The sequence below is a fragment of the Sprattus sprattus genome (assembly GCF_963457725.1).
Source record: "Sprattus sprattus genome assembly, chromosome: 2".
NCBI lineage: Eukaryota > Metazoa > Chordata > Actinopteri > Clupeiformes > Clupeidae > Sprattus > Sprattus sprattus.
The window spans coordinates 20,088,274-20,100,773 of NC_137921.1; the positions used below are offsets into that span (position 1 = coordinate 20,088,274).

Genomic DNA, 12,500 nt, shown 5'->3' on the forward strand with positions numbered 1-12,500 from the left:
TGTGTGTGTGTGTGTGTGTGTGTGTGTGTTTGTGTGTTCGGATGGATATGTGTGTGTGTGTGTGTGTGTGTGTGTGTGTGTGTGTGTGTGTGTGTGTGTGTGTGTGTGTGTGTGTGTGTTTGGATGGATGGATGGATGTCCATTGTCTTAAGAGTTTGCCTGCATTTGCCTGGCATTTGATTGTTTGTGCATGAGTGTGAAAAGGTGTGTGTGTGTGTGTGTGTGTGTGTGTGTGTGTGTGTGTGTGTGTGTGTGTGTGTGTGTGTGTTTGTGTGTGTGTGTGTGTACCTTGTCTCATGAGAGCTCCAACTCCAAACCAGAAGCTGTTTAGCAGAGTGAAGTTGTTCTCCATCACATCAGAGTCTGGGTTACAGGGGTGAGGGTTGTACCATTCATATGGGCTGAACCTTGGATGGAAATCACATAAGCATGCGCGCACACACACACATACACACACACGCACACACGCACACACACACACACACACACACACACACACACATATACAGGACATGATAGAAAAATAGGCATAGATTAAAACAAAATTGGATGATCTTAACAACATTTCCACACAAACACAACATTGGAAAGATTCATCTTATATACATGACCATTCACATGTTGGACTTGTATATTCCCGTACAGGAATCCATGCAGATAGACCTTGGTGTCCCATTTCTTACACAGTTCTCCTTTCATCAAATCATGCACTCATGCCCCTGGTCCCTCCTGTCTAGGAAGCGATAAGTTCCCCCTGACCCCCACTACCTAAATAGAGTATGTACTATCACAGGTGATTATGAAATGTTATTTAGCCTAAACCCAAACCCGGGACTAACAACGTACACCAATGTTCACATTGCACTCTACTTATCAGTTCATTCGGTGTTAAGCCCAGTATACTTAATGTGTGTGTGTGCATGTGTGTACAATCTAATTCATTAATTAAGTATTAAGTACAGAGTATCTGTAGCAGGACCGAGTAGAGTATCTGGGTGGCTGAATCTGCTGAGGTCTCCTGCCATGGGCAGGGTGGGGGCAGGGAGGGGTGTCTTCATATGGATTACCATTACAACTGTCAGTGCAATGCCAGCCCCAAGGGGCCAATCAGTGGAAAGAAGGCTCAGAGAAGGACTCCACATGCATAGGCAGCACACACACACACACACACACACACACACACACACACACACACACACACACACACACACACACACACACACACACACACACACAGAGACAGACACACACACACACACACACACACACACAGACACACACAGACACACACACATGAACACAAACACACTTCCCCCACATGCATATACATGTGCACACTCACACACAAAGGCACAGGCACATGCAAATGCGCATCACACAGACACACACACACACACACACACACACACACACACACACACACACACACACACGCACACACACACACCAAAAAAAAACCTACCAGCAGAATACACATTTTAATGACATAGAGCTAGAAGCTGCACGTGTGCACCAGCGCATGCTGTGGGCAGTGCATGTTCCGCACCAGCTTAGGTGACATTTGCTGCCTGACCTGCACCCAACTACATTGCCAGGAACACCAGAGGAAAGCCATGGTCACTCCAAACCTCTTTGGGATCAAAAATACACCACAACCCAGGAGCATTGAAGCTTGTATAAACTTTCCTGTGTCTAAGAACTCCTGTGTCTAAGAGTTCCTTTTTATACAAAAATACTAGTGTCTATTGCATCTATGAAAGTCCTAGGTGTTTTTCATTTCATTCTGGTCTTAAACAGAGGGAAGAGAGAGACAGAGAATGTAGTAACTTAAAGATATGCATGAACTTAATGAATGAATGATTAATAGCAGGGCATTCTCTTTCTTTTCTTTGTCAAGGGTAGGGAGAGGGTTGAAGGAATGAATGAATGCATGGATGAATGAACGGACGAAAGAACAAACGGCTGAATGAATGAATTAATGAATGAATTAATGAATGAATGAATGAATGAATGAATGAATGATTGAATGAATGAACGAACGAACGAACAAACAAACAAACGAACAAACGATGAATGAATGAATGAATGAATGAATGCGTGCATTATAGTATGTGAATAATTAATATTACATTTCCTTAGTCTTCCTTGTCAGCTTCTACTCCTGGAGCGAATATGGGGACAGATGAAGAAAATGAATGAATGGAAAATAGATTTATGTATGAATCTAATACTGAATTATTAATAGGACATTCCTTTAGTGTCCCTTTTCATTCTCAACTCAGGGTGTCTGCAAAGAGGGGGTAAGCATACAGAGAAAGCAAGAGAGAGAGAGAGAGAGAGAGAGAGAAGGAGACAGAGATAAAGAGAAATAACGAGAGAGAGTGAGAAAGGGGTGAGAGAAAATGAGTGAAAAAGATAGAGTAAGACAGAATAGGGCCATGATTTCCCTCTGTGAGCGATGCCAGGCAGGAGGACAGTGGGAGCGAGCAGAGGGAAATAGGTGAGCATGTGGTCATGGCATTTTAGTTTGGCTCAGTGTCAGTTTGACAGAGACGCCAGGCATGGGCCCATTGCAGCCTGGCAAACACACACATTGGATCCCGCCCAAATGAGGTGCTACCTGTCGGTAATCGTGAGTAAATACTTGCCCTCGCACCAGACGCTAGCTCACATAAGAATGCATCTGGTGGTTACCATGATGTTATATTGTGATTGCCATGGCATTCATAGTGCTGACCAAAAATAAACATTACATTCCCTTCATATGACAAGACTGGAACTGGAACCTTTTGGACAAGCAGTGGTCATATGTCTACTTTGGAATATATAATTAACTTTTGGAAGGCATTGTGTTGTAATTTCCTAGGTTATTAGAAAAATGCTGACCAGAGAAAAAGCAGACAACTAAGGAATGGTTTCTAACTAGGGCATAACTAGGATATTTCTCTGCTGTAGAGGCTGCTACTAACTGGTTGGCCAGCATTAAGCATGAACCTGTTTCATGTCACTTTCATGTTTCACAGTTTTTTCTACATGACGTCAAAACAAGCACTATACACACTGTTACCTGGCAATGACAAACAGCACGCAACTGACACCCAAGCAAGCCAGCAGAATATACAGCCAGATGTCGGGTGAGAGGGGGTTGAGGAAGGAGAAGACCCCGGGGTTGGTGCCGTTGGGCTTGCGGTAGAGAATACTTATCCCCAGTGTCATGTAGGGCTTGGAGAAGTCGATGACCTTCTCCCGCACGTAGCTGATGGTCAGAGGGGCCACTGCCAGGTCCACTTTCTGTCCACACAGGAGAAACAGGAAACAAAGGGGAAAATCAACCAATCAGAGGAGCGAATGTTGAAAAGTGAGTCAGAACAGGGCCAATCAGCATAAGGATGATAATGGATGAGCTAATGTGAAAGGTTGTTCAAATTAAATGTAGACGTTAACATTATAAAACTAGCACACCATCTTAGTTTCACTTCACAAGTAAAACTGTATTTTAGTGAAAGGTGAAAGGTTCCTGCTACAATCCCAATTACACATTTCCAATGTGAGCATATGACTTGGATAAGTATACTGGATAAGAGGTGAATTTTGATATAGTGGAAGACATATTATACGACAATAGCAGCCCTGTCTGCAGTAACATTATGAGTTGACACACCAAACAGCTGACACCATACTCTATCACTCACTATCACACCTAAAACAGACTGTTCAACAATCAATAGCGGAATCAATACTCATTTACGGCCTCTTAAAAAAATAAAGTCGTGCAAGTCAATCGAGTGGCCCACTGTGAATCATTTCATTACCAACAGCCCACTGACAGAGAGGAGAAGGGAGAACACTCATTCATAGCCCAGCAGGCATTTGGAAACACTAAAGCACTTTGATTTATTGTCACTGGAACCTTTTTCATGTCCCTGTTCTTGTTCTTATTGCAGAGACAAGCAGAACCACGTGAGGCTTTGAATTCTATCACAGCCTTTGTATGTGGCAGGCAAAAAACATGGTACCACTTTATTTGGAAAGTCCGCCTACAGAGACGTTTGAATTCAAATGGAACCTCCTCTGCTTCACGCTGGCCAGAGAACCATTTCGTTAGAACCGAGCAGGTCCTGCCCCCCTCCGTGATGACATTAGGACCATGTGACTAGGCAGCTGCACATCTGCAGTGCTCATCAGCTGTCTATTCTCTGTGGGTCCTTTCTGGGTCAGCGTTTATCTGCCCGCTCCACGGGCATCCGCCTGCTGCCTGATCATAATTCACATCACGACCCCTGCACAAGTAATCACCAGAGGACCACTAATGATGAACGACTGCTCGGGGCCCTACTTTGTGCGAGTGAGTGTGTGTATGTAAATGTGTGTGTGCATGTGTGTGTGCATGTGTGTGTGTGTATATGTGTGTGCCTCTGCCACCACACTCATTAAATGATCCCCATCATTCCTTCACAAATACACACACACACGCACACATACACACACACACACACACACACACATACACACACACACACACACACACACACACACACACACACACACACACACACACACACACACACACACACACACACACACACACACACACACACACACACACACACACACACACACACACATACACACACACACACCCCTCCTCACTCAATGTACAGGCCATTCATGATCAGGGTCAGTGTCATCACTGGTATGGGCCTACCACACAGCAGATCACACATGAAAGAGGCTTGGAGCAGTGACGTCATCTCCAATTAGCCAAGCATTCAAGGTCTGAGTGTGACACAGACGCTCAAGGCCAGCTAAAGAAAATGCACTGTGTGTGTGTGAGGGCGAAGGAAGTTGTTTTGTTTTGCTTCCTTTCTCTAATAATGATTTGAAAACTGTTCAGATCTTTTTTTCTCATTCTTTTCCACTAAACCTCCAGTAGTGAGTTGAAAACTACTCCAGTTTTAATAGCATGAAAAACATATCAGATTGTTATAACTGCAACAGTTACCCCCTCTGATTACCAGCTAATGATACCTGTCCGTTAACACAGGAGTCACGTAAAAGATACATCATATGTTGGGCCTCAAAATACACAGCAGTGTATTAAAGCCCTATTCAGCCAGAATTGATTTTTTTTTTGCTACTGAGCGCCCCTTCAAGTTGCAGCGTGTAGTTCACTTTAACACCATTGTCGTAAATACAAATCGTGCTTTGAGACCCCCTAATTGACACGTGTATTTGTTGACAAGCTGAAGAATATGGAACTGACAAAGACAACGCCAGAAGCCAAAGTAGCATGACTGACAAGGTAGAGTAATATTACAAGATTTTACACAAATATGACTCTGCATAGTTTTATTCGTTAGACATCCGAGATGAACACTAACATAACCAAAAGAATGACACATTTTAGTTTTGCTTGTTTTGCTTGCGGTTTCAGCCTATACACATTGCACTCAGCCTTGAAATATGGAGTATGTGTGATATAATAAATGTAGTTGGCGACATGATAAAGGCACAAGGTCGTAAACTTCCAAGGCTTATTTGGCGGGAGATTGACGAAGGCATTTCACATTTTTTGCCATGAGATGAAATGATTTGGGTGCTAGCCTGAGACAGGTCTGAGGTGGAAAACTACAAATCTCTGTGAAGAAAGGGATGACACCAGTGGTGAAGTGGTCCCTGGAGAAGTGGGTATACTCTTAATTTTTTTTAGCAGCCCATACAGCACAGGATAAACGCCCTGTTTTGAGAAGTGGGTATACTCCGTATACCTGCGTATACACTGGACTACACCACTGGATGACACCAATTACGTTATAGCCAATGTCGCATTATTTCCTCAATTACATTGGCAGGTATGTTTATGATGAAAAACTAGCGAGTCGACACAGCCAAACATCAAGCAAGGGCAACACAAGACATAGCAAGACAGCTAATAAGTCATCAATGATTAGTCCAACAGAAAGAAGGCCAGCTCGCATTTGACTTGCATCATTTTGTCTCTTTTAGCTCTCGCCAATGAGTAAAAGCCAGGCCGTGACTGACTCTTGTTCGGTCTCTTGCTCAGTTACTCTCTCTTTTTCTCATCGTCTTTCTTTTGTCGCATCTGCCATGATGTCCATACAGAGAATACAGCGCTAGCTTCTTCTTTTAACTAGCAGAAGGGTCTAGTTGTTTTTGTGTCAGGCGGTGTCATTAAGTAGTTCTCACAAGAGATGTTGCGCTCTGTCAACCAAAGTTTCAGTGCAATACCAGGCGTACCAGGCTTGCTTTGGCAGTAGCATAGACGCTATTCTTCGTATTAAGTCAGTGTACCAGCCAAATTATAATGAAGCCGTTAAAGTAAAATGGCTACATAATTTTGCTTTAAGAACTTAGAGTGTGGTGAGCTGAGGTTCTCCCTTGCAGAGAGCCCAGTGTTAAAAAGCACAAGGTCATGCAAACTCTGTCTCAAACCATTCCCATATCTATAATTGACCAATGTCCATTAAGTCCTCAAGGACATAAAGGAGAAATGAACTGTATGATTGACTGCATCTAGCATGAGATCCATAAGTTCAATGACCATTCCAGAGGAATTCAATTCCACTGGCTACAGTAAGCGAGCGTGCACACACACACATACACACACACACATACACACACATATGTAGGAACATTAAGATGCATATAAATGAATGTAATCATATGCATGAGTTTTCAGACCATTTCATTTCACAAGCAAAACAAGCACAAAGAAATACACACACATTCACTTCCACTCACTCACACACATGCACCTACAGTATATCTACACACACACACACACACACACACACACACACACATGGAAATGATCCATGAGCTCTTAGTGCAATAGGTTTTACCAACTACACACACACACACATACACACACACACACTCCCACTCACTCACACACACTCAGTCACTCACACACGCCTCATATCGACACGCACCCACACACCCACACACACACACTCACATGATCTATGAGCTCCCGGACCATGCCATTCCATTGGCCGCTGCTCTCCTCCAGAGATCCGTACATCCCGTCCTCCACCAATCGGATCTCATAACGGAAGCCCAAGATGGTGGACAGCTCCCTCAGAAGGTCAATGCAGTAGCCCTCGAATTGCTCATTGCCATACAGAGGCTTGTCTGACTTCTTATACATGACATACGGCTCCTCCTGGGAAAGAGAGAGCGAGAAGGAGCGGAGGAACAGAAAGAAAGAACGAGAAAATGAAAGAACAAATGAATGAATAAAAGGAAGAAAAAAAGAAAGAAATGAAAGAATGACCTTGAAATGTAGACGTTTGTGTCATCTTTGCCTATGCCATGCCAGTACACCAAGGAGCAAAACTAAAAATAAGTTTTAGTGGGGCTGCTGCAACAAGTGGTAGATCCACAATGACCAGCAGGCACTGACTTAATAAGTTAATAAAATCAGCTACATGGACAAATTGTGCATCGTCCCTAAGGTCAAACTCTTGCCATGCATGTCACATTAAATTCATGGTAGCATTTCAGAGCCACTTACCCCCACCTAATGTTGAATGATAAGTCTAATTCTCATAGTGTCCAGTTCATGATGAGAGGGCTACAGTTAATAGACAGCAAAAACGAAAGTGACAGAGAGGAATATTTCTCGGAGCCAAGGGGCCTGCCTAGAAGATGAAATGCATGCTAATAAAGGTTTCCAGTTTTTCTGGGGAAGGGTGGGGCTCTTCACATATTGAAAGTGAGACATGTTTGGTCTAAGACAGGTCGGTTGTGTAGATGAGGGTAGAGCTGCATAGTAATATATATTAATAAATGTATATGTTGTATATGCATGTCTGTATACATAGTGCATATGTTCACATATGTTAACAACATACGTTGAGATATGGAATAAATATATGCAGGATAAATTAAAGCATTGGAACCTCCTGCAATCTGTGGCCGAAGAAAGATTGAAACTATATGTCTAAGTGTACAGGGGTGCATGGAAGTTAAAGGAGGCTCAGGAGTAAAAGTCTGTGGTTGTATCCTTGTTAGCATTTGTTTTTTCAATGAGCTTCTAGTCCATAATTTCAGTGACTCATCTTCAGACTTCGATGTCTAATCATGTATCAATCTGTCCCCATGAACGTAGGGGAGAGTGAGACAAGTTTGATTTGTGCAGAGAGTGACAATTTCAATTTTCAGTGACTCATCTTCAGACTTCGATGTCTAATCATGTATCAATCTGTCCCCATGAACGTAGGGGAGAGTGAGACAAGTTTGATTTGCGCAGAGAGCGACACATTATTATCAGTGTGAGGAAGACAGCTCTAATCTGCCAATGGGACATACCAGGATGGTGATGACACGCAACGACCTGTTGGCCAGGGAGTCAGTGACGTTATTGGTGCCTTTGCCCTTGTGGCCTTCAGTGATATTCAAACCATTGAGAGGGTCCCACGTTCCAATCTACGAGGGAGAAACAAACAAACATCCAGCATATGAAGGTACATAAGAAGTCTTAGACACACGTTTATGTTACTCGCTTAAGTAAGACGTTATTTGAACCGTCCATCATAAGACAGACATTGCTATGCCACTGAAGAAGTCTGTCTTAGTCCTGGATCCAAGGTCAGGTTTGCAGATAGTCAGGAAACTTGGGAGAGTGTCCAGAGTAGAAATATGTTTATTTCAGCGTCACAGGACAATCCAATCGCATGGAACACGATAGGTTACTCTCAACATACTGAGAGGAGTAGCAGATATTTATACAATCATCCAGGATATGGGAGGGAATGGGTGTGTCTAGAGGTGGGTACTATTTCTGATTGGATGATTGAACCTGATTTAATCACAGTGAATGAGTACCTTGATTAAATCCCCATGAATAGCAGGAAGCTAGTTTGAGTGCATCAACTCAGTGATATCTAACAATTCCCCCCTATGATCATCGATCAATCTTACATCATGATCACAATAAAACCTAACAAAACCATAACGAACATTATCAGACATAGTGATCAAAACAATCCAACATTGTTACAAAATGTCAACAAACATGTGTTCCCATAGTGTAGTGGTAAAAAGTTTTAGAACAGAACACATGTTCTTATAGTGTAGTGGTTAAATCTGACAACCCCCCTATGATCATCGATCAATGTTACATCACGATTAATCATAATCAAACATTGTTCTAGTACAAACACACATGTCTTCATAGTGTAGTGTAGTGGTTTCAATGTATATTCCTATAGTGTAGTGGTATTAATGCACATTGAAAAACTTGATAGTTGCATACTGAAATCTCTGTTGACTATGGACAAGGCTCCTGCGGCGTCATTCGCAATCTTGTCCATAATTGAGGCTACTTCTCTGACCTCATCCATCACCACGGTAATACCATAGTTTAGAATGACGGCTGCAAAGAAACGTTGGGCTAGGGTAGCAATCTGCACACCCAACATGAATGTTCTCCTTCAGCATGGGCATATGCGTGTGCAGGGGTGCAGGTGGTGGCTGTCGCATAAGGAGGAAGCGTTTGGAATGCCGGACATCACCATCGGGATCATGGTCGCCATCCACTCGATACGCCTTGGCGACGTTGTTCTCATGCTGATGGCTGATGTCGTCAAAAAATAAAAATCTCGTAGTAAAAAATATCTCGTAGTCAAGTTCATAATTAAGTCAGCATCTAAAATTCCCATCCAAATCATCATATCATTGCTAAAAGTAATGACATGATTAACAAAAAGGCATGACTTAAATTATCCGTAATCATACGTTTTTTCTTTGCGCCCCGCCAGAGGTGGTTGTTCTGGAGGCATGCGCTCTATGGGGTTGGTGAATTTGTCCAATTTGGTTTCCCCCTTCACCATGACTGCAGTTTGGGAAAGTGACAGTGCTCTGTGTATTGTCTTACACTTCAAATTCTTCCTGTCACATGGCTGTAGTCGTTGTCTCTCCACTGGCGGTATCTGCACTTCTCCAGTGTTTGATGGACAGTCTTGACTCTCAACAATTATCAGGTTGTTAGGATTGAAGCCTTGGCCCTCCAAACCTACAGTTCTCTTCATGACTTTCTCAGCTTCGCCTGCATCTTCCACTGACTCCGGTGATATGTGTGTTCCCACGTCTGGAATCAATGGCTCCTCAGATTCCTGTGCCTTTTCTATAATCCCGCAGTAACATGGCTCTGGCCATTCGACATGGCGCAGCTCACTGTCAACTGGGGGTATTTCATCTTGCACCGAACCTAGACCATCTTTATCATTAGGCACACACACATCATCTTTGTCAAGCTGCTGGCTTTCAGCCACCGTAAGAGACCGTAAGGAGGGCAGACTTAGTTTCCCGGAATCGCGGACATAAGGGTCTGTCTCTGATGATCCGTCAACTTCGCAAACCTTCTGAATATGTCTTCAGCATCATTACTCTCCTCATCACCCTCTTTGTGATGGTTATAGCGAGCTGTATATCTGCCACGTTTCTGAGTGTTGCACTGTTTCGCCCAATGGCCATGTTTCCCACACTTATAACATGCATCATATGATCTGTCTCTGGGTTCATACTGTGGTTTGTATTGTTGCTGTTGTTTAGGCTTTTGTGCATTTAAAAGTCTCAACATGCACTCCTGTTCCAAATTCGAATCCCAGGTGTTGACGCATCTGAGTTTGTGTTCGACATCCCGTTCCATCCTTCTTGCCACGTTGACAAGCATTTCGAAAGTAAACGTGGTATCCTCCCATGTAGGTGTGGTCATCTTGACAGCCTGTTTCACCTCTGGATTAAGACTGTGCAACAGATTAGCCTTGAGAGCACCATTGTCGCTTGCTCCAATGTTCTCCTCTGTCAAACCACTCATGCCTGAGTGTCTTAAAAAGGTTTCAATGAATCTTTGTGAAAAGTCATCAACAGCCTCATTAGTCCTTTGTTTGCAGGCGGCTATCTTGGCCCAATCAGTGGTGGCGTTAGTGGAACTTTGGATGTAATCACGTAATGCCTGCCAGCCCTCCTCCATCTTCTGTTGACTGTCTCCTAGGCCTCTTTCAACAGCCCGCCTTATTTTGCTTGATTCAGAGGCATTGAGTATTGTACACATCATTGCGACGCCGTCTAAAGGATGGAGTTGGTAGATGTTTCGCAGACGGTTGATTTTGGACCATGCCTCCATGCCCGCCTTACGAGGATGCTTTATGTCTCTAGACCAGTGATCAATGTCCTGAGGTTTTGCCGGTTTATATCCATACGTCACATTTCCACCGGCATGCCTGGTCGTTAAAGGTCTCAGCTTGATTGGATTATCCGAGTCCATTGCGTCGTCACTGTCCTCACACACGTCGCTGTCTGTGTGGGGAGCCATTGCTGATTGCAACAGTCTTCGTGTTTCAGACTCGCCAGGTAACGTCAGTTGATCAGAAGCATTAATTCCAGCCTGAATCATTAAAAGCTTCTCCGCCTTCCGCGATCTCACATCTTCCGCTAAAGCCCTGACTTTATTTCTTTCAACAACCAGTTGTCGGTCATTCTCAGCCTTTTCGGCCTTCAACTTTGAGAGCTCCGCAGAAAGTTTCTTTTTTTCATCAGCTTTTTGCCTACCTGTAACTTGACTCAGAATTATGACGGCATATGCCAATTTGCTTTTATCCGACACTCGCTGCATCTTTCCCCACGCACGCTTCGCATCGTCAATAGGCCATACATTGTCACTGTCGGGCACAATGTCATATTTGGTTTCTAACTTCTTTTGTAGAACATCTACCTTCAGATGGTCATTAATAAAACCTTTTACTGATGTAATTATTGTTTCTTCATCAATCTCAGGGACAGCACGTCCACCCCTTCTATTTGTGGGTTTCTGTTTTCCAATCATTTTGGCTTTTGCCAACGGATGAATAGGCTACTAGATTCTCCTGAAGAATCTCAATGTCAACAGATGGTCGTTTGTGATTTCAGTCGTAATTCTTAAATTAAACGGCTGATTTCGACAAATTATTCCTACTTACTACACAACATCTCTATTAAAGCAATCAAACCCAGTTCTCATCCATCACAGTCTCACACACTGTAAAACACGGGAAAACTGCGATTTAATTCTACAAGACCTTTAAGTATTAATTAAGTTATTTGTCAAAAATCACTAAACACCAAGCTTTGACACAATAAAACAGCTGAAGCCTTCTCTTCACTGAGTTAAAATAAGCAATCTCTCAATTGCAATTATCTGCAGTCTACTCTGCGTTCGACGTGCACTGTATGTTTTTTCCGAAAACGGTTTATCACCATAACACATACACACCATACGGTAACTTCTGTCCCGCAAAAACCAAAGTGCATACAATTAAGTATTAAAATGTATCACTTACTCATAAATGATCTGTCTCGGAAAAAACAGGTTCACTTATGGGCCCAATCTTTACAAGTCCTTATATCGAGTGCATACAATTAAGTACCACTTACTCATAAATGATCTGTCTCGGAAAAAACAGGTTCACTTATGGGCCCAATCTTTGCAAGTCCTT

General features: G+C 43.1%; 1 protein-coding gene across 1 annotated transcript in view; it reads right to left on the minus strand.

The window, feature by feature from the left end:
* Window positions 1–12,500, minus strand: part of LOC308381374 (glutamate receptor ionotropic, kainate 2-like) — a gene marked incomplete at both ends in the record, with an annotated part of 53,133 nt that overhangs the window by 10,975 nt on the left and 29,658 nt on the right. Inside the window, 4 exons of the mRNA XM_080858934.1 lie at window positions 289–407; window positions 3,068–3,291; window positions 6,980–7,186; window positions 8,335–8,451. Coding sequence (XP_080715060.1) covers window positions 289–407; window positions 3,068–3,291; window positions 6,980–7,186; window positions 8,335–8,451 — 667 coding nt within the window. The remainder of the gene's footprint in view (window positions 1–288; window positions 408–3,067; window positions 3,292–6,979; window positions 7,187–8,334; window positions 8,452–12,500) is intronic.